Source organism: Acinonyx jubatus, chromosome C1 (genome assembly GCF_027475565.1).
Source record: "Acinonyx jubatus isolate Ajub_Pintada_27869175 chromosome C1, VMU_Ajub_asm_v1.0, whole genome shotgun sequence".
Lineage (NCBI taxonomy): Eukaryota > Metazoa > Chordata > Mammalia > Carnivora > Felidae > Acinonyx > Acinonyx jubatus.
Window position 1 is genome coordinate 217,046,042 of NC_069381.1, and position 22,939 is coordinate 217,068,980.

General features: G+C 67.0%; 2 protein-coding genes across 5 annotated transcripts in view; one reads left to right on the forward strand and one right to left on the reverse strand.

Moving 5' to 3' along the window:
* The first annotated feature begins 3,533 nt into the window (after window positions 1-3,533).
* The window catches only part of GPC1 (glypican 1), a 28,192-nt gene continuing 8,786 nt past the window's right edge, over window positions 3,534-22,939 (forward strand). Inside the window, exon 1 of one of the 2 annotated variants that reach the window (XM_027046050.2) lies at window positions 3,534-3,962. In XM_027046050.2, the coding sequence (XP_026901851.1) occupies window positions 3,797-3,962 (166 nt within the window). In that variant the 5' untranslated portion in view covers window positions 3,534-3,796. Of the gene's footprint in view, window positions 3,963-21,020; window positions 21,599-22,939 lie in introns of those variants that run through there. The other variant, XM_053216039.1, reaches the window with a different exon arrangement.
* Window positions 15,520-21,597, reverse strand: LOC113595582 (translation initiation factor IF-2-like). Of its 3 annotated transcripts, none has more exons than XR_008295675.1 (3): window positions 19,962-21,597; window positions 17,970-18,185; window positions 15,548-16,843 (listed from the first exon to the last, which is right to left on the reverse strand). XR_008295675.1 is itself a non-coding variant. In XM_053216040.1 (2 exons), exon 1 carries the CDS (start codon window positions 19,102-19,104, stop codon window positions 18,493-18,495), a length of 612 nt encoding a protein of 203 aa, XP_053072015.1. In that variant the 5' UTR covers window positions 19,105-19,321; the 3' UTR covers window positions 15,520-16,843; window positions 17,970-18,492. The 3 variants fall into 3 exon arrangements, 1 of the variants encoding a protein (XP_053072015.1); XR_008295674.1 differs by lacking the exon at window positions 19,962-21,597 and adding an exon at window positions 19,387-19,502; XM_053216040.1 differs by lacking the exon at window positions 19,962-21,597 and having other exon boundaries at window positions 15,520-16,843; window positions 17,970-19,321.

The following is a 22,939-nucleotide window of genomic DNA, read 5'->3' on the forward strand; positions in this document are numbered from 1 at the left end:
TGGTGCCCACTTCCTCCACCAGGCTGCTGCCCAGGGGTCCCTAGCACCCTCTGCTCTCCCCGGGGCATCGTGACACCTCCCAGGGTCCCAGTAGGTCAGGGTGTCACAGCCCAGCCATCCCCGCCCAGTGGTCTCTGACTGCCAGCAGGACTCAGCCCTTATCGGGGGGGACACAGCTGGCGGTGACATTCTGAGCAGACACACGTGAATGGAAGTGACTTTAATTGTTCAGTCTACTTGGAAACTCGCTTTTGGGGGTTGCCAAAAGTCATCACGAGACCCAACAGAAAAAGACCCCCGTTGCTCCCCGGTAGCCTGGGAGCTTCCATCTCTTCAGAGGAAGTGCAGGCCAGCGGCCCGTGGCCCTGAGTCCGAGGTCTGTCCTCTTCTGGGCCATCAGGGCCCCACATGCTGGGACTCCTCCTGGCCAGGGGCGGGAGGCGGGGGGACAGTGGGACCCCGAGAAGCAGTGCCCTCCAGGACTCAGGTCTCTCCTCAAGAAGAGGAAATGTGGGGGGGCCCACACGCCCCCCCCCCAGCTGACTCTAAATGGTCCCTTTCTTCCCAGCTCCTCACTTGGTGCCACCAAAAGGGCAAACCCAGTGACTGTCACACACCACTGGCTCAGGACCATTTCCCTTCCCACGAGCGCATACACACCTGCTTCACTCCTGCCTTCCTTCCTGCCATCATGTTTGTGGTCGGGCCAGCTCCCCAAGTCAGGAAGGGCCGGTCCCATCCCAGGGGCTGGGACAAGGGGCACAAACGGAGGACTCTGTCAGCCCCACACCCTCACCCCCGGAGCGCCCTGCGATGACCCCACCCAGTCCCCCTGCTGCTCCCACGCGACCGATGGCTGTCCCACGCGTGGGTGACAGCACGTAGGGGCGCGCAGGGTGAGGCTGGCCTGGCAGGCTCACGTGGTCCTCCCCAGCGTAACCTGGCCCTGCTCCTGCCCCTCCAGGCTGCTGGTGCCACGCTGTGCCCTGTCCTGGCCAACCGGCGTCCCTCATCCTGGGCTGTCCAGGCCCACGGCGGGAAGCAGGGCGGGCTCAACAGAGGCAGCCTGTGTCTCAGGAGCAGGAGGTCTCGGCCGGCACCTGGAGCAGCTGCTCTGGGGCCTATGGCCCGGGTCGGAGCGCTCGTCCGCGCCCAGTACCCGTGTCCACAGCCTGTAAAACGTAAGCACGCCCCGTGGGTGGGGGAGCAAGGAAGGCCCTGGGAACCAGACGACGCGAGAGAGAAGACGGAAAGGGAGGTGCAGCTGGCCCCCACATCTGGCAGCCTTCAGCAGAGCCACCTCCAGCGGCGACCATCTAGCCGTCCCAGGTCTGCTGCTGCCTCGCCAGGTGCCCTCTGCACGTGCCCTCCCGGCCCCTCGTCATCAAGGCTCTTCAGCAGGTACAGCCCCATCCAGAGCCATGAGGACCGTCCCACTTGCTGACCCCCCGCCCTTGGCCATGTGCCGACCCCAAGGAGGGGCCCTCATCACAGCTCTTCTTGCCCCTGCGGGATGCTGGAGTGATTCGTTGACCTTGCAGGTGGTGGGACTGACCTTGCAGGTGGTGGGAAGGATTTCTCTATGGGATGGAGGAGCCCGGGCAGGGCGGCCCTGGAGACCTGAGCTGTGCGCGCGGTGCACGGACATTCCGGCCACACTGTTGTCTGAAGGCCCGGAAATGCACTGGACACTGACCCCACCCTGAGGAATTTCCCAGCAGTCGGATTAAGAGGTGGCAACAGCGATCACCATAACAACAAGACAGAGAGAGAGCCTCGGGCGAGTTTAGGCCCCCCGGTTCCAGGCTCTTGCCTGACCTGGAGGCCGGAGGTGAGCTCCTACAGTGCCCAGTGCCCGGGCTGGTGTTCCTAACCCTATCGGGGGCTGCCTGCCAAGCCGGGCGGGCATGTGGTGTGGAGGGGGAGGTGTCCGGGCAGCTGTGCCAGGGGGAGACAAGAAGGAACAGGCCCGTGTGTCTGTGTGTGCCGTGCGGGGGTCCGTGAGTCACCAACATGATGAGGCAGCAGGTGCGTGGGGAGGGCAGGAGGTCTGCACACTCGGGTTGGGTCCCCAAAGCCTCCCTCTGGTACAATGACTCAGTGTCTCCGGGTGAAGGGAGCAGCCTTCTCTGGGAGGCAGGGCAGGAGACCCCAGGCCCCTTCCGGGGCTGCAGAGCCAACTGCTCCCGTGAGTCCCAAGGGAGGGAGGGCCCCCCACCCCCGCTCACAGCCCACACAGCTGACACCCTGCACACACGGGCTACCGCTCCCTGCAGTGAGGGGAGACCACAGCCCTGAGGCTCTTATTGCCACATGGTAGTTACCTCGGAGTCCTCTGCCAAGGGTACTGACTCGTTTGGCGTCCTCCCATTTCTGCCAGTCAGGTATGTGGGTTCATGGCCTGGGGGCCTGGTGGCCTTGGTGGTCTTTGAGGCCTTTGCCCCAGGGCAGTGGGGAGAGTGGAGGCCAGGGGAGGGGCGCAGCAGCTGGGGAGGAAAGGAACCCGGAAGCCCTCCAGATACCAGGGCCCTCAGCTTCCTACCTCCCCTACCACTGACCCTCATCCCCACTCCCCCCTGCAGCTAGGGCACTGCCGGCCCACCCACTCTGACCACCTCGCGTGCTGCCCCACCGGCCTCTCCCATCAAGCTCTCTGGCCTGCACGCCCTGCTCACCCCCCAGCTACCTGACCTGTTGTTGGCCCCGAACTCATCCCTGCTCCGAGGTTACCCGCCACCGCCCAGTGACCCCAGCCTACAGAGACGTTCTGCTTGGGTCACATTGGATTCTCCAGGACCCACGCGGAGGAGACTAAAACCCGGCTGAGTATGTCCAATAACTAAGTCGTTGGCCGCCACTCTACAGGGCTGAGAAAGGGTGGGGTCGGGCGTCCCAGCTAGTTTCCGGCGTACAGCCCCCTAGCCCCGACCCTCCCCACCAAAATCTCAGGTGTGAGCCGGAGCCGTGGGACAGGCCACTGAGGTGGACGTGGGGGGGTGAGGGGCCGGGACGGCGGTGCAGGCCAGGAGGGGGACGGCGCGCAGAGGGGAAGGCGGCGCTGCGGGAGCGGACACGCGGGCGCGCCGCCAGGGTGCAGGGAGGCAGGGCGGGAGCCAGGGAGGCGAAGGTGGGAGGGATGCCGAGTTCGGCTGGGGGGCGGGGAAGCCCCTGATAGGCGCGCGGGAGGCGTGACGTCACGTCCGGCGGGGGAAGCCCTGCCTCAGCACCCCCGCCCCCGCCCCCACAGGTGGTGCCGCCGCCGCCCCGGGCGCTGGGCGTGGGGGACCTGCCCTCGGGGACCCCGACGCTCCCCGGTAGCCCCGCCCCCCCCCCCCCCCGCGAGCGCCCCGCAGCGCGGCGCGAGCCGGCGGCCCCAGGCCTCGGGGAGCGGGAGGAGCGCCCGGTGCGCCCCGCGCCGCGCCGCTCCCCGCCCCTGCTCGCCCAGCCCGCCCCGCGCGCCCCGCCCCTGCTCGCCCCGCCCCGCCCCGCCCCGCCCCCGCCCCGGCAGCCGAGGGGCCGGGCCGCCGGCAGGGGAGGCGCCGAGCCGGGACTGCGCGCTCGCCCGCCGCGCTCTGTGCCGCCCGACCGAGCGGCCGGACCTCGCGCCCCGCGCGCCCCGCGCCGCCGGCTTTTGTTGTCGCCGCCTTCTCGGCCGCCGCTGCCTGCGGACCGCGAGCCGCACGCGCCGGGACCTTGGCTCTGCCCTTCGCGGGTGGGGGCTGCGCGGCCCAGGCCGGGATCCGAGAGAGGCGCGGGCGGGCGGGCGGGCGGGCGGCCGGGGCGCCCCGGCCCCGCCATGGAGCTGCGGGCCCGAGGCTGGTGGCTGCTTTGCGCGGCCGCCGCGCTGGCCGCCTGCGCCCGCGGGGACCCTGCCAGCAAGAGCCGGAGCTGCAGCGAAGTCCGCCAGATCTACGGGGCCAAGGGCTTCAGCCTCAGCGACGTGCCCCAGGCGGAGATCTCGGGTAAGTGAGGGCGCGGCACCCGGGGCCCCGGACCCCGGCGCGCCCGGGTCCCTACTGCGCGCTCCTGCTCTCCCCTGCGTGCCCTGAGCCCGGAGCCGGCCGCCTGCGCCCCCGCCCGTCTGCACCCCCTCGGGCCCTCGCCCCCGAGTGCCGCCCGGGTCTCGTGCGCTCCTCTCGGCCGCCCCCCAGCCGCGAGCACGCACGCCGGCCCCTTCCCCGCGGAGCTGTGCTCGTGGGGCTGTGGCCCGGGCCGTCCCCGGCGGGGAGTCCTGCAGGGCCAGAGCTAGGGCTGGGCGTCTTCGGCCATCGGCTCGGCCCAGCGCGGTGGCGGGGCGGGGGGTCCGAGCCCGGGGGCGCGCAGGGCTGACTGCGGGGCCGGCTGTCGGGGCGCAGCTGACGGCGGCCGCGGGCAAGGGACTCCCATTTGTCTGGTCGGGCCTCTCCGGGAGGCGCCGCGGGTCGGGCCTGGGGATTCCTTTGGGGTCCCCAGCAGCGGCAGCCTGGGTGGGTTCAATTACAAGTCCCCCATTCTTGGCCGGGGTGGGCCCCTGCGAGGTAGGGAGTCAGCCGTGCGCCTGGGGGTGGGGGCGAGGCGCTGACCTCTGCCACCTGGAGCCCGAAGCAAGGGCTCCTGCCTGGCGAACTTGGACTCTTGGCTCGCCGGCCTCGCACTCGGGGCCGCCTCTGGCGGGGAGTCGAGCTGCAGGTGGTCGGCGCTTTGGATCCCGCCCAGGGGCCGTTTCTTTTCTTTGTAAGAGCATCGACCCTCCCAGGCATCCTCAGCCCTGCAGCTGCCTGCAGTCCTGCCCACCCCCTCCCTGCCGGCCTCTGAGGAGCTTTGGAGGGTGGGGGGTGGAGTACAATGTCCTAAGGACCACCCAGACCCCCAGGCTCTTCACACTGCAACTGTGTGGGGAACCACACTAGGTCCGTGCAGGGCGCCTGGGACGCGGTGGGCAAGCTCAGAGCGGACTAGTTTCTTTTAGGGAAGGGATTTCTCCCACACTAGGGGGAGAGCTGTGAGTAAGGGTTCTGCTCAGACGGTGACATGGGGGACAGGGAATGACCACAAATACAGGAATTCTGAGTGACAGAGGAGCGTATCCGTGTGCAGTCCATGGCCCTGCCTTGCTGGGGACTGGGAGGGAGGCAGCCGGGTTCTGGCCCCCTGGGCCCCGGGACGGTCAGACACACACAGGGCTGCCTTGAGAGACCCTTGGACATACCTGCCCACCCGGCCACCAAGGCTCTGGAGAGGCCCCCTCTCAATACCCCAGAGCGGGCCTTCCGGCATCTCCCTGTGCTGAGAGTTCCTGTCTGTGTCAGGCCTGCCTCTCCGGCGGGCCGGGTTTGCCGGGCTCCCTGGCTGCACAGGGCCCTCTGCAGTTGGGCTCACCCTCTGCTCCACCACTGCCCCTCCTCCCACACAAACAGGAGAACTTTGGCCTGGGTGTCCCCAGCCTTCCCTCTGGATCCCACCCCAGACGCCCCCACGCAGCCCCCGATCTCGGCTGGAAGCCTGTGCCTGTGCCTCTTCTCCGTGTACCCACTCCCGCTCGGCCACTGTGTCCTTAGGGGCCATCGTGAACTTGCTCAAACCCACAGGCCTCTGTCTCGGTGAGGCCAAGAGGCCAGGAGGCCGAGTTTGGGCAGCTGCCAAGGGGTGGGAGAGAATGGGGCAAACTGGGGAAGCTGGGGAAGGGCGGAGGCTGGGCTGGGGCCCAGCTCCTGTTCCCCTTGGGTTGGGGGAGGCAGTCGATCAGGGGCCCCGGACGATCAAAGTGCATTGCAGTCTCTGTGTGTGATGGGTGGAGACGGGGTGCTGGCTGTCCGGCTGGGGGACAGTGGCTACCCAGCAGCTGTCCCAGCGTCGTGCTGGCCAGGGCTTGGGTGCCGCCCTCCTCCGGGCCTGGAATGCCAAGGGGCCGCGCTCTCTGCCGGCGCCCCCTCTGCGGGCGCCCCTCAGCTCCTCCGTCCTAGCGCGAGGGCTTCTTCAGAGGGGCCACCTCCCTTCAGCCTGTGGCTGAAGCCCCCATGAACGCTGGGACGTCGGAGGGCCCTGCAGGGCCCAGGCGCCCGGACGGTGCCAGCGCCACGTGGAGCAGAGGATACAGGGTGACCTCCCGGGGCAGCGGCGGGCCCGTCCCCTCCTGTTGCCACGGGGCCTGGCCTCCGTGGACCAGGCGCCCCCTGGCGGCCTCACACAGCATGCGCCTCTGGGGAAACCCTGCCTGCTTCTCCTCTCCTGGCAGCCAGACTTCTCTAGCGTGGGGACCTGGGGTCCCCGCCTGTGGAGAGCCCCCCGCCCCCGACTCAGCCGGCCCTGACCGGGTGGAGTGGTTGGAAAGCAGGGAGGTTTTTACGGCCTCTGCCCAAGGGACCTTAGAAATGATGGTGAGCTCGTGAGAGTGGGGAGTGTCAGGCCACATAAGATTCCAGTTCGTGACTTCGTGTGATTCTTTTGGATGGCCGTGCCCGGTAGTTGGTGATGACAGCTGTTGTCATTTTACAGGTGAGGAAGCGGGCCTGGGGAGGCAGCAGCCGGGTAAGGCCGTGGGGGCCACAAAGCCCAGGGAACCCTCCTGAAGGCCAGAAGGCAACAGAGAAAGTGAGGGATCCCTCTGCCGGGAGCCAGTGCCGGGGACGTGCAGTGCCCCGTGCTGAATCACACATGCCCGCTGGAGCCCGCAGGCTTTCTGCCTCTGCCTGTGAGGTCGCTCCTGGCCCCCAGCTGTCTTCCCAGCACCTGCCTGACTTCCTGGCACTCCAGTGACATGCCTTGTACTGCTCTGACCCTTCGCTGGGGACAGGGGCCACTCCTGTCACATCCGTGTTGTAGCCACAGAAGCTGGCCCCGTTCCCGGCACCAAGTAGGTCCTCGGTCCACATTGCTGGGGACGCACCTGTGTCCTGCTCCGTGCCAGGCCATGGAGGGTGGGCAGGGAGAGACGAAGGGCCTGGGCAGAGGAGGAGGGGTCTAGAGGTCCAGCGCTGGGGGTTGGAGGTCAGAGGGGGCCGTCAGTGCAGTGAGAACCGGTTGATGTCCCCTCTAGCCTGGGGTTGAGCCTACCTGCCGGCAAGGGGGGGGGGACAGCGTACCCTGGAGCTCACACCAAGGACCACCCCCCGGGCCCATCGGCAGAAACCGTTGCTTCCGTGTGCCAGCTCTGACCCCCGACGCCTGTTGGGTGGTGAGAGACTCTGGGGGAGGGTCCTCAGAAGCCCGCATCCCAGAAAGGGCTGTCCTGGCTGGACCCAGTATCTGTCCGTCACCTGTGGCCTATAGGGCTCTCACAGGCCACATGGCACACGGCCTGGCCCCAGACCACGGGGTTCTGTGTACCCTGCCCTGTTCAGAAGGCCAAAACACCCCGTGTGCCTGGCCCGGGTCCCCAAGTGGTCCTCAGCCCCTGGTTGTGCTGCGGCTCCGTCCCTCTGCCACTTGAGGACCTATGGTTTCATCATCCCCAGCCTGAGATGACGGGGCGGAGGCGTGTGATGGGGAGGCCCGAGGGAGCCAGGACTCGACGGGGCCACCTGCATGATGCAACGGCCTGAGCCCCCTGCTGGACACGCTGCGGTGTTCCTGCGAGAGGAGCAACATCCTCCCTGGGCCTTACTTCAAATGTCAGTCCTGCTGCACAAGCCTCCCGCGCCACGCGGCCCCTGGTTTTCACGCACAACACTGGGAATGGTCACGACCGCCCCTGAAGGTGCCCAGGAAGGGATGTGCTGGCACCGTGCACTGTGTGGCTGGCCCCGGCCCACGTTCTCCCCCTGCCCCTGGCCTGGGGTCTTTGCAGGCCCACGCAGACCCCTCGGGCAGTAGCGTCTGGAGAGCCCTTAACGTGACCCCGACTCGGTGCACATCTTTTCGCGTTACTGTCTGTTTGATGCCTTGGGTGAGGAAGGGTTTTTGTAGACCTGCTTCACAGATGAGTAAACCGAGGCCCAGGGGAGCCAAGTAACTTTGCCCAGCACGCGTAGCCCACGTGCAGCTCAAGCTGTGGACCCCAAAGCCTATGGCATTCGCTGCTGCCCAGTCCTGGGCTCTGAGTTTTCTGGAAGGCTTGGAGCCATCCCGGCCTGGAGGCCTGAGATAGGAGCCCGAGGCCCAGGCCCTGGTGGTCCCCCCCACTGCCTTCTCCTGTGGGCTCTCCTGGGCCTGGCTTCCTTTCTAGGCCGGCTTAGAACATCTCTTAACTGGAACTCTTCCCGAGCCTATGACCTGGCCTCCCTCCCTCCGTCGGGACAGGGCCGTGTATACACTGGCCTTCCTCATAGCTGGGCCTTGCCCTCTGCCTGCCCGCCCCCCCCCATACCTGTCTGGTGGCGGCCAGCTCTTCCGCAGGCCTTGAGGGCTGTTGCTCCTGCCCGAGGAGGGCTGTTCCCAGGCACCAGGGGCGTGAATCAGATGAGCCCCGGGTACACGCAGGATGGCCTGGCTGTGTGTTCCTGGCCATTGCAAGAAACCCCCGGCGTGTCCCCAGCACCGTGCTGGGCCAAGTCCCCCAGGACTCACGGACAAATGCTTCTCCAGGGGTGAGAGCCTAGGGGACGAGGCAGGTCGGCCTGGCTCCGTGCAGGCACTAATTAAGGAACAGTGTAAGTCTGAGGTTGACAGACGGTGGCCCAGCCTCTTGGGAGAGGGACTGGGGACACATCGGCCAGGCAGCAGGCTGGGTTCAGAACCGGGAGGAGAGCCCGGTTGTGTGGGGGGGTGCCCATGCTCGTGCCAGGCCATCCACACCCACAGGCACGGGTATCAGCCTGGCTGGCCCTGGACAGGAGAGGGCCTGCCCCGAGGCCGTTGGGAGTCGGGTCGGGCGTGGGACCGGCCTCTGCCGTGCCCAGGCCTGGACGTGCCCAGGCAGCAGGAGCACCTCCCTTGTAAGGCAGACTCTTCTTTCCAAGACCTGCTTAGTTCAGGGTGATTTCAGACCAAGGCTCAGGGCCCCTGTCAGGCGCCTGGAGGACACTGGGCCCTGCTGTCCAGTGCAGCCCCTGCCTATCCAGCGTCTCTGCTGGGAGCCATCCCCGATCACATCTGACCATTAGCAGAGCCCTGTGGGCCCAGGTCACTGCCCACACTGGGGAGAAGACGAGAAGACTCCAGAGCGTGAGGGCTCCAGCCGGAGGCCACCCACCCCGGAGCCCGGCTCCTCGCTGCTAGGGCGGCTGGCAGTCTTTCTTGCTGGTGTTTGTCTAGGAACAGGCCCGGGCAGGTGCCCCTCGCTGCTGGAAGTCTCCTGGGGGCGGGGGTGGCACGGATGGGGATGCTTCCTCCCGCCCCAGGCCTCTCCCCACCTTCCCAGGTGGGGGCACATGGCGGCCAGGTGTGAGGTGAGGGCAGGCGTGGCCTCCCTGCTGGGGGCAGGACCCAGGCCAAGCGTCCTCGACTGACTTCAGACACTGACTTCAGACAGGCTGTGGATGCCGGGGAGGCTCTGGGTGGGGGGAGTGCAGGGGGAGTACACACCTGCTCTCCCAGCAGGAGCCCTAGAATCCTGGGTGGGTTTAGGAGCCGCTGGGGGGGGGGGGGGTGCGGGCAGGCCAGCCTCGTCCCGTGCCCTCCTCTGCCTGTGGCCTCAGCATCCTCTCCCGCCAGCTCCTAGCTGGGTCGTCTTCTGGTACCCACACCCCCTCCTGCCAGGTGGGTCCTCCCCGTGCCCGCCCCTGGCACACGGCTGGCACCGGCCTGGCCGGGCGTCCCCCAAGCACCCACGCTCTGGGGCTTGCCCTGCTTCCCAGGGTTCTCCCCAAGTCTGGGCGGGCCTCGGCAGTAAATACTCCAAGCACCTCCCGTGTGCCAGGCCTGGGCCGGGTGCCGGGGGCGTGTCAGACACACACGCTGGGCAGCTTATGCAACAGAAGGTTACCGTCTGGCAGTTCTAAGGCCGAAAGTTCGGGATCAAGGTGTGCGGGGCTGGCTCCCTTGGGATCTGGGGGGCAGGACCCGTTCCAGGCCCTGCCGGCTTCCGGCAGCCGCTGGGGGTCCTTGGCCTTTTGGGCCTGAATGTCTCTGGCTTCATGTGGGTTGTCCACATGGGCTCATCTGCCTCCAGGTTTCACCTCAAAAAAGTAAGGACACCTATCAGATTAGGGGCCACCCAACTCCCGTGTGACCTCACCTTCACAGACCCCCTACTCAAATAAGGGCACCTCTGACCTCCTGGGGCCGGGACTGCAGCGTATGAATCAGGTGGCCCAGCCCATCTGCTCCCTGAGATACTTCCCGTCTGGCCGCGGTGGTCCTGAGCCCCAGCTGTTTCGCGACCGTGGCTCCTCGGGACAGGGTCATGCCTCCACGTGTCCGCCACAGGCTCAGGAGCCCGGCACAGATGCGTACCGAGGCCCTGGTGACAGTGTGGAGGGGTCAGGCCCCTTCCCACCCACAAGCTTCTCCGGGCACGGCCCTGGTGTGGGTGGGCTCAGAGGTCTAGGCCCTGACCCCCGCCGGGTCCTTGAGTAGTCTCCAGCCCCCTGTGAGCCTCAACTTCTCCATCTCTGTCAAGGTGGGAGGGTCAGGGGCCACTCCTTCCAGCGTTCGGGGCCTGCTGACTGCTGACTGCTGACCCGCCAACACATCCGGCTTGTGTCACGTCCCAGAAGCGGGGCGGGCGGTGAGGCGGCCTTAAGACCTTCGTGGGGTTGGGGGCACCTGGCTGGGATGGTACTCAGTGACACCAGTGTTCTTTCAACAGGCTCAAGGTCCCCACCTGAGGGGAGGGGGCCCAGCATTCGGGGTACGTGCTGGAATATGCCTGGGGGAGGGAGGGGGCCCAGAGGCCAGGAGGGGGCACATGGTTTGGAGACGGGAGGCAGAAGGTGGCAGACGGGCCACCGTGTGGCAGCTGTCCCCTGGTACGGTGGCCCAGCTGAGGAAGCTTGCTGCTCACTTGTGCTAAGTGCTCCCTGGGTCCTGGAGGCTTGGCTGGGTGACAGGGCAGCCCCGAGGGGCTCCATCAATCCCACTCCCTTGCCATCTGTCCTGACCTCAGCCCCCCCGGAGGCCCAGAGCCCCGCCCACCGCCCCTGCTGCGCGTCTCACAGGGGAGACTGGCCCTGTCGGGTGGTGCTGGGTGAGGGCCAGCAGAGCACAGCACGGGGGACTGCGCCGTGAGCCCCAGGGCCCCGCAGTGGACGCGAGGACCAGAAGAGAGGAGGAGAGCTGGCCGGCAGGGGGGCCTGCGGGAACCCCGCTCTGGGCCTCTCCCCGCCCCCCACTACCACCTGCTGAGGACCGAGGCCCTGCTTCCTTTAGCCCCTCGCGCTGGCTGCCTCCAGTCTCTGGCTTGGAGGTGCTTCCATGGGTGTCTGCAGGGTGGGTCTGGCCACGTAGCGTGTGGATGAGGAAGCCGGGTCCCAGAAAGGGGTCCCCCGTGCTCAGAGGCCTGTCCCTTGAGGGGTTTCTCCAAATTGCCTCATTGCCTCGGTGTCCGGTGTGGGTACTGGGTAACAGTGCCCACCCTGGGAGGGGGCACTAGGAGGACGTTGTGTGTCCCTGTCCCATAGGTGCTGGGCATGTGGTCCAGAGTGCAAGGGGAAGGTCGGCGGTAGGACGGAGAGCTGGGGCTCGAGGCCCCGGAGCACCCACAGGCACGGAGAGAGGGGCCCGGGAAGAGGCCAGGAAACTCTCAGGCCCATGTGAGGCCCAGTTGAGGCCCTCGTGACACTCGACTGCAGGAGCGCCTGGCCAGCCGCCCCCGGGAGGGCCTCCTGAGGTCAGAGCCGGTGCTCCTGACGGCAACAGATGTCCGAGCCCCACTGCCCTGCCCCTTGTGATGAGGAAGGGCTGGCCAGGCCGGGGCGAGGGTCTCCACCTTTCATCCACTGTGTGCTCACCCTCTGCCAGTTTCTGGAACACAGAGGTGAAAAGCCACGGTCTCTGTCTCCCAGAAGATCAAGGTCTAGTGAGAAACTCCCTTGGGGCCTTCAGACCATCCTGGACTCAGCGGGCCAGAGCCTGCCTACACTGACTGTCCAAGCCTCGTCTGCACCCCAGCTGGTCGGTCCTAGGACGGTGGCAGTGCCACCAACACCTGGAGGGTGGACAGCCAGGCCCTGGACAGGTGCACCTGTCCTCTCTGGGGCTCCCTCCCCATCGGCACTGGAATCTGGGGGATGGTGGCCCGTGCATACCTTCAGACAGTATCCCCAACACCGAGGACCCACTTTCTGAGCCTGTGAGTCCCATCCAGGCCCATCCCTGTGTCTAACGGCATCCTACGTGCCTGGTGCCACATCGAACCATGTGGGCCCCGTGGTGAGCCATGGGTGACAACTGAGTGTGTCCTTAGGCTCCGGGGCCCCCGACTGCCTGTCCCTGGCTCTGGGGGCCAAGGGAGTATATCCCACCCACCTGTGACCATCTCCAGGCCCTGGGGACAGAGATGATGCCACCCACTGCCTGGATTGGCTCATGATCACTCACATCTCGTTGTCATGGAGTGTGGGACACAGTGGACCGACAGAGTTATTTTAAAAGGATGAGGCTCTTAATTCCGCTCCACCGTCCTGACCTCCTCCCCCGGCGTGGCACGGGCTGCCCACACCACGGAGAGTCCGGGCATCTTGGCATCCTGCCCTCAAGTGACCCAGGGACTGGCACGTCCCCATCACTGCGCATTTGGGGGGTTGGGGGACAGGTCAGACACACACAGCTAAAGCCCCATCCCCAGGGTCCGGTGTGGTTCCCAAGTAGGAGCTGTGCGCTGCGGGCATTTTCGGTCAGGGCCAGGGACCCTGTGAAGTGCTGGGCACTCTTGAACAGCCAGGAGGTGGCTTCCAGAAATGCCGGTAGCGCCTCATGCGAAGCACCTTGAACCAAAGCTCTGGGCGGGGTGGGACCAGCGGCCGGGAGCACGGGGGAGGGGTGCCCTTCTGCGTTGGGGCCAGGATGGCCTCGCAGGGGTGGGTGGCGGAGTCGTCTCTGGAGGAGGGCGAACTGTGGCGGACCGACAGGTGTGAAGGCAGGGCGCGGGAGGCTGGGGTCCTCAGCTGGGGTGCATGGCGAGGCCCGGGGAAGGAGTTCGGGCAATTGGCAAGCACGGCCGAGGAAGAAATCGCGTTTCTGTTTTTGCTAACCTCTAAGTGGACTTGAGCGTCTCCTGTTGCTACGAACGAGGCAGCGGTGGGGTATCTGGGGCGTGGTTGCCGTGGAAGCCGCTGGTGCACTCTGTCCCCTTTCCTTTGCAGCGGGTGGCCGGCAATCCCTCTCACACTCTCCACGACCTTGACGTCTCTGCTGGCTCTAGACCTGCCGTCAGCTCACGCAGAGCGCGCTCCTAGGAGAGCGGGCGAGGCACCACGTCACGCGTTCGCTGTGTGGTTTTCTGAGGACCGTTGCGCCTTGCCTGGCGTCCTTCGTGGTCCTCCGCGTAATTCTTCGACTCGTCAGCGCCCCGGGAAGGGGTCAGCGGGCCTCAGCAGACGGTCCAGCGGGGCCAGTGCTCCGGCCAGTGTATGCACCCAGGAGGGCCTGCAGGGGCTGGGGGTGGGGCCGGGCCGCGGAGCAGGGGTGTCTACGGGCACCCGGAGGTGACGGGGACATTCAGAGGTGACAGTCTCTCTGCATCACTCAGTGGGTGTTACCTGAGCTCCTCCCGCGTGCTGGGGCTGTTCTCCCGCTGAAACGCAGCCACCGGCAGAGCCAGTGGCACGAGGACAGGACGAGCGTCGGTCGTGTCCTGTGAGCTGTGGCTCTGCTGGCCACGGTGACCACGTGTTATGTAGGAAGTCGGAAGCAAGGAGAGCTAACACGTGAATCCAGACATGCGCGTGTTGAGGTGAGGTTTGCAGTCAGGCCGCCGCCGCCCCCCCCCCCCCCACCCCCCCGCCAGGGCTGTAGAGCAAAGACCCTTCCCAACTGGGGTTCAAGTGCCAGCTCCACATTCACTCGCTGTGTGACCTTGGGCCAATTACTGAACCTCTCTGAGCCTCAGAGGGCTGTTCCATTAAATGGGGATGGTAGCAGTGCCTGCTGCATGGAGTGTCCGTGGTCACAGCCAGAGTCCATGCCGCGGGGCCTGCTGGGGACACGGGCCCTCCGTCTCCAGGTCCTGCCTTCTGCAGGCGCCGTGGGGGAGGGCCCCTGGTGGGAGGCTGAGCAGCCACACGGCCGGGGGTCAGAGATCTAGGCTGGAGAGGAGGATTCTCCCCTTGGTCAGTCCCCCACTTCTGCTTACCGGCCAGTGCTGGGTGTGGCCTCCATGCTCCCGCCCGCTGGCCCTGGTCTCTGGTAGTTGAGCACTGTGGGAAGAGCTGGTCCTGGAGGACAGCCCTCGGTGAGGGAGCCCTGCCCCAGCATAGGGCCATGCCCACACCTAGGAAGGACTCCGTGTGGCCTTGGAGGGTGGCAGCTGGTGTTTACAAGAGAGCCACAGGTGGAGGCACCAGAAGTAACCACAGATCCTGTGTAGAGGTTGGAGGGGGATAGGAGATGGTGCCGGAAGGACCCACACACACCCTCGATCCGTAGCCGGGCCTGGAGTCTGGCAGCCTGCATCGGGGGGGGCCTCTCGCCGCCCGGGTCACGTGGGGCCTTACCAACGTCCCCGTGGCCCCTCTCTGGGGACGGGGCTGGTTCCGTCCCCTTGACCATCTGCTCCAGGATTTCCCTGAGCGGGACCATGCCCCCCCATCCAGAGCTGTGTGCCTGTGTGCCCTTCTGCCTGCCGCGCATGGCTGGACAGGGCCGGGGTTGAGACGCTGGGTGCCTAGGGGAGCAGAATTGCCCACCTCCTGAGGGGCCCGGCCCTTCTCTGACATGCTTGCAGCTTCACCGGACCCTGAGAAACTGATCTGGAGAAGCCAGGGAATAGGATGGTCCCCAACATTCCCACCTGCTCCGCGAACCCAAACAAGATCAGGGCTCCACCTCTGGGGAGCCGGCAAGCGGGCAGACGCTGAGCTCACGTGACCCTCTGTGCGCCCAGCGGGGCCTGGTGGGCGCTGCCTCCGGCGGAGGGCTGGCTGCTGGCTGCTGGCAGGAGCGTCTAGGCAGGTGTCCCACCCCCCAGGTGGAGGTGGCCTGCTGGCCCTGGGGCTCCTGGCCACGGAGAGGATGGTGCAGGCCAATGGAAGTGGCCAGGCCTGGCTCAGCTTCCAGGAGAGGGGTCTCCTGTCCATACGCGGGACTTCCAAGCTGCTGGTGGGCCCCAGGTGCCACCGTGCTCTTATTTCCTCCCCTTCAGCGAAGACAGGGAGGCACACAAGCCAGTGGCGTCAGGCAGCAGACCTGAGACATTGAGCGAGTCACGGAACGTCTCCCAGCCAGCCTCAGTCTGCCCATCTGTAAGATGGGTACGATTCTATGTTCCTGGTACTCAGCCTGCTCTGAGGGGGTTGGGGCTGTGGGTCTGAGGACCTCAGCTGGGGTAGTGCCTGAGTGTTGCAGGGACGGAGCCTGTGTGACTTCAGTCAGGCTTCTGTCCACACCCCACGAAGGGCTGGAAACAAAACTGCAGTATATCTTCTTAAATTGGTAATCCAGATAGCGAAAAAGTTTGTAGTTTAGGTATGTCCTGAATAATTTAAAGTAAACCAGTGTAAGTTTTTGGTGAAAGTACGTGCTAGATGTTTAGCGTACGTACGTTGCAGGTAGTGGGGGGTGGGGGGGTCTTGCTTTTTTGGTGATAAAATACGCATGAAAAGATTTAGCATTTTAACCATTTTTGTGTACAGGTCAGGGTCATTAAACACATACGCACCGTCCACACCATCCGTCTCCAGAATTTTCTCATCTTCCCCCACTGGACCTCTCTCCCCAGGGGACACGGACTCCCCAGCCCCGCCCTGGCCCCGGCGCCCACCTTCCGCTCTGTCACTGTGACTCTGACGACCGTGGGGGCCTCCGCGTACAGGGAGTCACACGGTATTTGTTGCTTCAAGTCTGGTTTCTTTCACTCCGCACGGCGTTGGCAAGGTCGGGTGCCTCCACGTCGTAGCAGGTGTCGCACTTCGTTACTTGTTGAGGCTGAATAATATTCCGTCCTGTGGCTCTGCCACGTTTTGTGACCCACTTCTCCGTGGACGGACACGGGTTGTTTTCACCTTCGGCTGTTGTGAGGCAGCCGCTGTGCGCAGGGGCGTGCGAGATTCTGTTCCAGTCCTTGCTTTCGTTTCAGTTCCTTTGGGCCAGATACTCTTATGCTAAGAAATAATGCCGTTTTTCTGTCACTCACGGTGAACTGTGTCCCATCCAGATCCGCAGCCCCCTCCCCAGCTGTGCCTGCCAGCTGGGCTGGCGAGCCGGGTGGAGGTGCCTGGGCGGTAGGCGGCCCCTGACTCAGCCGGTGGGGGGGGGGGGGGGGACCGTCCTCCCCAGGCAGCGGGCCGGCCGTCTGCAGCTTGCTGGGCGGCAGGGCGTGCCTGCCCCTGCCCCTGCTTCCGCGTCCCCATCCTGCTCAGGACGCCCCCCCACCCCGGGGCTGGCGTGGGGGGAGGTCTCGCAGTGGGAGAGGCGGGGGGGAGCCGGAGGCCAGCACTGCTCAGCCACTTCCCGCCGAGTGACCGCGGGCATTAATGTCAGCGCCTACACCGCCCGCCGCGGCGAGGGAAAGAGGGGCTGCTGTGCAGATCGCGTCTAACACCTTGCACAGCAAGCAGCGAGTACTCCCATCTCCCGCGGAGGCTGCCGGGCCTCTGTGAGAACAAGGGCACCCTTGTGGGGAGCAGACTCGCCCCGAAAACCCCCTCGTGGATGCTGCCCGCTGTCCTGCTGCCTGTGGGAGGGGTCGGGTCAGGAAGGTCTGAGGCCGCCACTCTGGGGCCGTGATGGCACGAAGCTGCGTTTCCTTGAATGCCGACACCAGACAAAGAGTGTCTCTGTGCGGTGTCTTCAGGCATATTTGTTTACTGACCCAGGTCCGGCTTGGGTGCTGGGCAGGGAGACAAGAGAAGGGAAGTGGAGGCCCCACCAGCAGGCAGAGTGGCCTTCCTGCCGCCAGGGAGGGTGGGCTGCCTGTGCTGAGTGGGTGTTGTGCCCCCGGGGGGGGGGGGGGGCCTGGGAACGCTTCCTGGAGGGAGGCCTGAGTTGGCCTTGAAAGAGGGTGGGGCCAGGGGGAAGGGCGTTGGGACCCAGAGTTACTGCAAGTGGCGGGCCACAAGCTGGAGGGGGACTGAGGAGCTGGGATGCCAGGCCGATGGCACCCGTGACTTTGGACATGGCTACCAGGCTTGGCGGGAAGTGGCTGGGTCAGGGGGCGTCAGCCGAGCCCTCTGCCCCTTCCCATTCTGTCTTTTCAGCCCCAGGATTTATGGGGCCTGAGCTGAGACTGGGCCCGGGTCACCGTGAGCCCCTGTGGGCTCGCTCAGTTGGAGGGTCCTGCCCGATGTTCCAGCCCAGCTAGGAGTTGGTGCCCCCTTTGCCTGTGGCGGGGGGGGGGGGGGGTCCCAGGGGGGAGGATGGGCAGACCTGAGGCGTGTCTTTGCGGGGAACACAGCAGAGAGGGTCCCTGAGCTGTACCCCCTCCTGCTGTTCCAGGTCGTTCCCTGTGGACACTGGAGAGGCCCCCTCAGCTGCCCCAGGCCCCAGGGGAGGGTGGATGGGAGGGCTGTGCAGAGCCTCAGGCATTCACGCCCCACCGATGCCCAGCTGCCTGGCATGCGGATGAGCCCAAGGGGGTGCTCTCCTCAGCTCAGCTTGGGCCAAGCTCGGCCTGATGGGAGAGATTCCGGGGAGCACTTACCCCTGGGCCCCAAGAGAGTGCTGCTCCCTGCCCTGCAGCCTAGACCTGAGGTCTCAGGTGCAGCAGGCACAAACCCAGGGTCCCCTTTATCCCTGACTTGTTCTGAGGTCATAGAGTGAGCTGTGAACCCTGAAGCAACCCAGGGGAGGCCTGTTGGAGAGGGCTCGGTCTCTTGGCCAGAGCTGTGGCCAGACTGATGAGGCCAGGCCCACTGCCTCACCGAGGCGCCCCCAAACCTGGTGCTCACTGGCAGGGTGGCCTGCCCGGGAGGTCCCGAGCAGGAACCGGGCGGCACAGAGAGCAGCCTTGTGGTTACCTGGTGAAACCCCCTTCTTCAGGAGTCTTAGGTGTTGTGGCTTTGGTGAGGGGTCTTTGATCAAGCGCTGCCTGCCAGGTAGGTCTCTCCAAGTGCAGGCTGGCCACGAGGAGGGTGGCCTGAGTGGGTGGTTTTCTCCTGTGGGGTGGCAGCCAGGTGAGGCCAGGGCCAGGGCTCCGGGGAGTACAAGGTATTGGTGAGGGCTGTCCCGGTGTCCTGGGAGGGAAGGGAGAGACACGAGTGTGGGAGGGTGCCCGGGGAGCCTGTGGCCAGGTGGGGGTTGGCCAATTCCCAGGGGAAGGAGATCAGCAGTTGGCACACAGGCCCAGGTCGCCTAGCTGAGAGGCTGGAGGCCTGGAGGGGACAGGTAGCGGCTGTGGTGGCTTTGAGGGCCCCAGACAGCAGTGGGGGTCTGGTCGTCGTCAGCTGGAGAGGGGGCTCCCAGGTGGGGAGCTGCCATTCTCCGTCCCCAGGAGAAAGCCGACACCCCCATCCCCTCCCTGCCACCCCCGCCCCCCCAGCCTCAGGTCAGCATCCGGGATGGGCCCCCGCCCCCGGCTCCCGGCTCCCGGCTCCCGAGCGCGCTCCGGGCCTGCGCCTCGGGGCTGTGCTGCGGGGGGAGAGCGGAGGAGGGCCTGGGTCCCCGCCGGGAGAGGGGCCGGGCCGGAGGGGGCGCGGGGAGGCCGCCCGCGGGTTCCTGGGAGACGGGGCGGTGCCAGCGCGGCGGGGCGGGGGCTGCGGGAGGAGGCGCGTCCCCGCTGCCGGGAGCCGCGCCCTCGCCGTGCGCGCCCGTGCGGCCGCGGGGCTGCCGGGGCGGCGGTGGCAGCTGCTCCTCTCCGGCTCCTGGCCGCCTGCGCCGCCTGCGCCGCCTCCGAGCCCTCCGGCCCGGTCCTGCTCCTCCGCCGGCCCCCGGCCGGGTCCCCAGGCGCCCCCCCCCCCCACGCGCCCGCAGCCGGAGTCGCGCGCCACCCGGAGCGTCACCGCCACCGCAGCCTGGGACGCCGCCGCTGGAGCCGCCGCCGCCGCCGCGCAGGGTTCTCGGGGCCACGGCGCGGGTGGCGTCTGCGAGGCCGGGATCCAAGCTGGGCGACCCCGCCTGGGATCCAGCCAGCCGTCCACCCCAAGCCATCTCCATCTCCCCGGTCCCCCAGCGCCCCCGTCCCCAGGCTTGCCACCCCTCCCTTCACTCCCTCCGCCTCGCCCCCTCATCCCCACCCCTGTCCCCCGTCACCTCCGCCTCGGCCCCATCTTCTGTCCGCCCTGCCCTGCGCTGCCCTCACCCCCCACAGGCGCATCTTCGCTCCGCTTCTCCACCGCTTTGCAGCAGGTGCCCCAGCGTCCACCCCGTGGATCGTGGGTCCCCGTTCTCGCCGCACCCCATCGCCACCCCACCCCGTCCCCTCCTGCCGTTCCCCACCTCTCCCCTTCTCCCGGCCCCTCTCCGCCGGCAATCCCGCAGCGTCCCGCCGCCCTCCCCACCCCCCACCCCCTACCCCCTCCAGTGCCTCCCACCGCCTGCCGCAGCCCCCTTCCTGCAGCGAGCCCCCCTTCCTCTTCCGTCAGACCCGTCCCCTCCCCTTCGCCTGCCGCAGCCCCCGCGAGTCCCCGCTGCTGCCACCCCCTCCCCATGCCTGCCGCGCCCACTGCGGCAAGCCCCTTCCCCGCCAATCGCGTGGCCCTCCTCCCCCACGCCCGCCCCGCCTGCCGCAGCCCCCCGCGCGGCCCCCCTGCTCGCCGCCTCCCCGCCCGCCTGCCGCAGCCCCCGCAGCCCCTGGGCGCCCGCCGCGCCCACTGCACCAGCGCCCGGTCCCCTCCGCGCCAGGAGCACCGCCGCCGCATCTCCAGACCGCGCGCTGGCTCCCCGGCTCCCGCCCCGCGGCACGCGTCCTGGCCCGCAGCGACTGGCGAGGGCACCGGGGCGCCCAGCCTTTGTTCCGCGGCCCCGGCGACGCAGCCCCTCACAGGCCTGGGGGGCCCACCCCTCCCACCCACCGAGCGAGGAGTTGTCCGCACCGATGCCCCTCGGTTTCGGGTCCCAGTGCCTGGCGGAGGCTCTGCGGCAGCACTGGCAGAGGGCCGCTTGGTGACGCTGTCATTCGCCTGAAATGGTGGGGGTGGGGTGGGAGGGGGCTTTGGGTGGTCGGTGAGGGGTAGGGAAGCAGGTTGGGTCGGAAGCAGGAGGGGTTATGGGTGTTGTTGGTGTGTAAGGGGGAGTAGGAGATCGTGGTTGAAATGTCCTTTGCAAGGTGCATCCGAGGCCACCCTTCTGGACGGACTCTAGGTGATCAAGTGTGACCCTCCAACAGGGACTAGTCAGGGGCAGATGCTTCTGGGGGATGGGGGGCTGTTGAGAAAGGAAGGTCTGCAGCTCCGCTGTGGCCAGCGGCCAGGGAAGCTCCCTCTGTTTGCTCCGTGTCTCCCACCCCCAGTCGGCTGGTAGACATGCCAGGGGGATCCTGTGGCCACTGGAGCTACATAGGGTCCAGGAGCAGGAGTGGGCGGGGGCACTTGTCCAGGGGAAAGCCTTGGACAGCCGCTCACCCCGTCTGCCGGCAAAGCTCCAGGTAGGGTCCAGAACTGAGTAAAGGAGAGGGGTGGGGAAGCTGCCCCCTTCCTGCCCTTCCAGACCCGGGCCTCTCCCTTGCTGGGTTTTGGTGCCTGGAGCTGGGCACACGGCCCCGCTTCAGCCCATCCAGGGAGGCTAGCGCAGGCTGATTGTCGACAGTGACTTAGAGTGATCTAGGGGTCGCTGGGCCAGGTGGTGCAGAGCATTGGGGCTGTGGCTTTAAAGACAGGGCAGGCAGATAGTCTGCATACTCCCGTGTGAGCACTAGAAGCTTCTGGAGACGTGGGCTTGGCGTGGCGCCATCTTCCCTCTGCAGTCTCCTTGGGAGGGCTCTAGCGCCACCAGACACAGGTGGCTGCTGGGCTGGGCCTGGACACATGAGGTCCGTGTCCGGCATTGGAGCTGGTGACCACTGCTGGGAAGGGGGTCTTGGGCTAAAGCATCAGGGTGATAGTGCTGGTGGGGGTGGCTGCTGGGTGGGGAACGCCATCCGGAGGCTGCTAAGATGGGACAGCTGGGACCAGCGCTCAGCAGGTGGCAGAAGGGTGTGAGCCTTAAAGATGTTTAAGTCATAGACTGGTACGGGCTCAGTGAAGAGAAACCGGGGGTCTGGGGTGACCCCGAGAGATCTGAATCTGGAGGGAAAAGGTGGACCTCTGGTCTGCCACCCAGAAAGAGAAGCAGCCGCTGATGGGGTGAGGGGAGTGGGTGCAGCACTTTAACCTGAGGAGCAGGAAGGGAGGGAATCTGGGAATTTGGGGGCGGGGCCTAAGGGAAGGAGCCCCAGGGATCGCAGGACTGGCCGGGCCATACATCCCACCGTGAATCGGTGAATCGGACCTCCCTCCCGTTTCCCCAGAACCCCCCCTCCCCCCGGGGATCGCCACAGGGAGGAAGTGTCCCACAGGCCAAGGGAAGTCCTGGATGTGGCCGGCCCGCTGTTGCAAAAACCGCAAAGGGACCGAGGGAGGAAGGAGGGACGGTCACCAGCCGGCCGGTGGAAGCGTCCTTGGGAAGAGGGGCCGGCGCCTACTGGCGCGGGCAAGTCTTCGTTTCTCGGCAGGTGTTGAGAGGTGGGGGGGTTCGGGGCTGGAGAGGTTCGAAGCAACAGGGTGCGATTCCGTCAGTCTGACGTGCACACTGCCCTGGGTGGGGGGGGGTCCCCTTCTCTCCCACAGACCCCCGCCCAGCGCTTTGGCTCCGACCAGGAGGGGCAGGCCCACTCTCCCGGAGGCGCGGGGGTGCGCTGCTGAGCCCGCCTCCGGCCGGCGTCCAGGGCCGTCAGACGATGTGCGGAGCGGACCGGGCCGGGCCGGGCCAGGGTGGGCGGAGGGCGAGCGCCAGGCGCTGCAGCCCCTGCGTCTGCCCCGCGGCCGCCTCGGCCCAGCCTGCCCGGGGCCTCAGGCCGGCGCCCGGGCTCTGGCTCCGTGTCTTCACTCCCGTGTGTCCGCGGAGGGAGGGAGGGCCGGGGGCTGTGCCGGGGCAGCCGGAACAGCGCAGGCCACCGGGCGGCTGGACGAGGTGGCCGGGCAGGGCTGGGGAGGCTGTGGGGACAGTGCCAGGGAGCCCACGCAGCAGCCGCCCACGGCGGAGCCCGCTGCATCTCTCGGCGCCCCCCTCCTCTGCCCAGCCTCTCTGCTGTCTGTGTGAATGGCAGGCTCGGGGAGGGGGTCTGGGCCACTGGGGGACCGGGAGGGTTCAGGAGGGAGGGCAGCCGGCCAGGGATGCCGTCCGCCCCCACAGCCTGCAGATACTCAGGATTGGGCGGCCCCGGGCCCACCTGAAGCCCGGCTGGCACCTGCCCCCTGCCCCAGGCCACACCCCCGGTTCGCCCTCCCCACCCCCACCCCCACCCCCCAGCACCACTGGGACCCCGGTGTGCAGAGGGTGCTTTCCGGGCCCCCACTGAGGAGGGGAGCTCAGGTTTCTCCTGGTTGGGGCCCAGGGACCCCATGGAGAGGACCCTCATCTTGCCCAGCGTCCTGCCTCCCGCTGGCAAAGGCACCCGAGAGGGAAGCATGGTAGCTGTTGTCTGGCCCAGCCCTCCCTGCCTGGAGGCACCTGGGCATGCCACCCCTCAGGAGAAGGGGCACAGGGATGTTGGCGGGTGCCCCCCCCCACCACCACCAGGCCCGGGCTCCGACCCTCAGCCCCAGCTGGTCCCCACAAGGCCCGGAAAGGTCTGGCTCACCCAGAGGGTCAGGCCTCAGGTCCCCAACGGCCACACACCCCCGCAGACCTGGGGCTCCCCTGGAGGTGGTCACAAGTGGTCCCCAGCTCCAGTCTGTTACCCCGAGGTCAGCCCTGCCCCAAGATGGGGGCCCCAGCCCCCCTCAGACGGACATGCTAGCATCACCTCCAGGCCCTGGGAGAAGGGGCGGCGGTCCTCTAGGCATGCAGCCCC

Excerpts from the sequence above, each read along its gene's own strand:
- LOC113595582 (XM_053216040.1), bottom strand. The coding sequence starts at position 19,104 with ATGGAGATGGCTTGGGGTGGACGGCTGGCTGGATCCCAGGCGGGGTCG.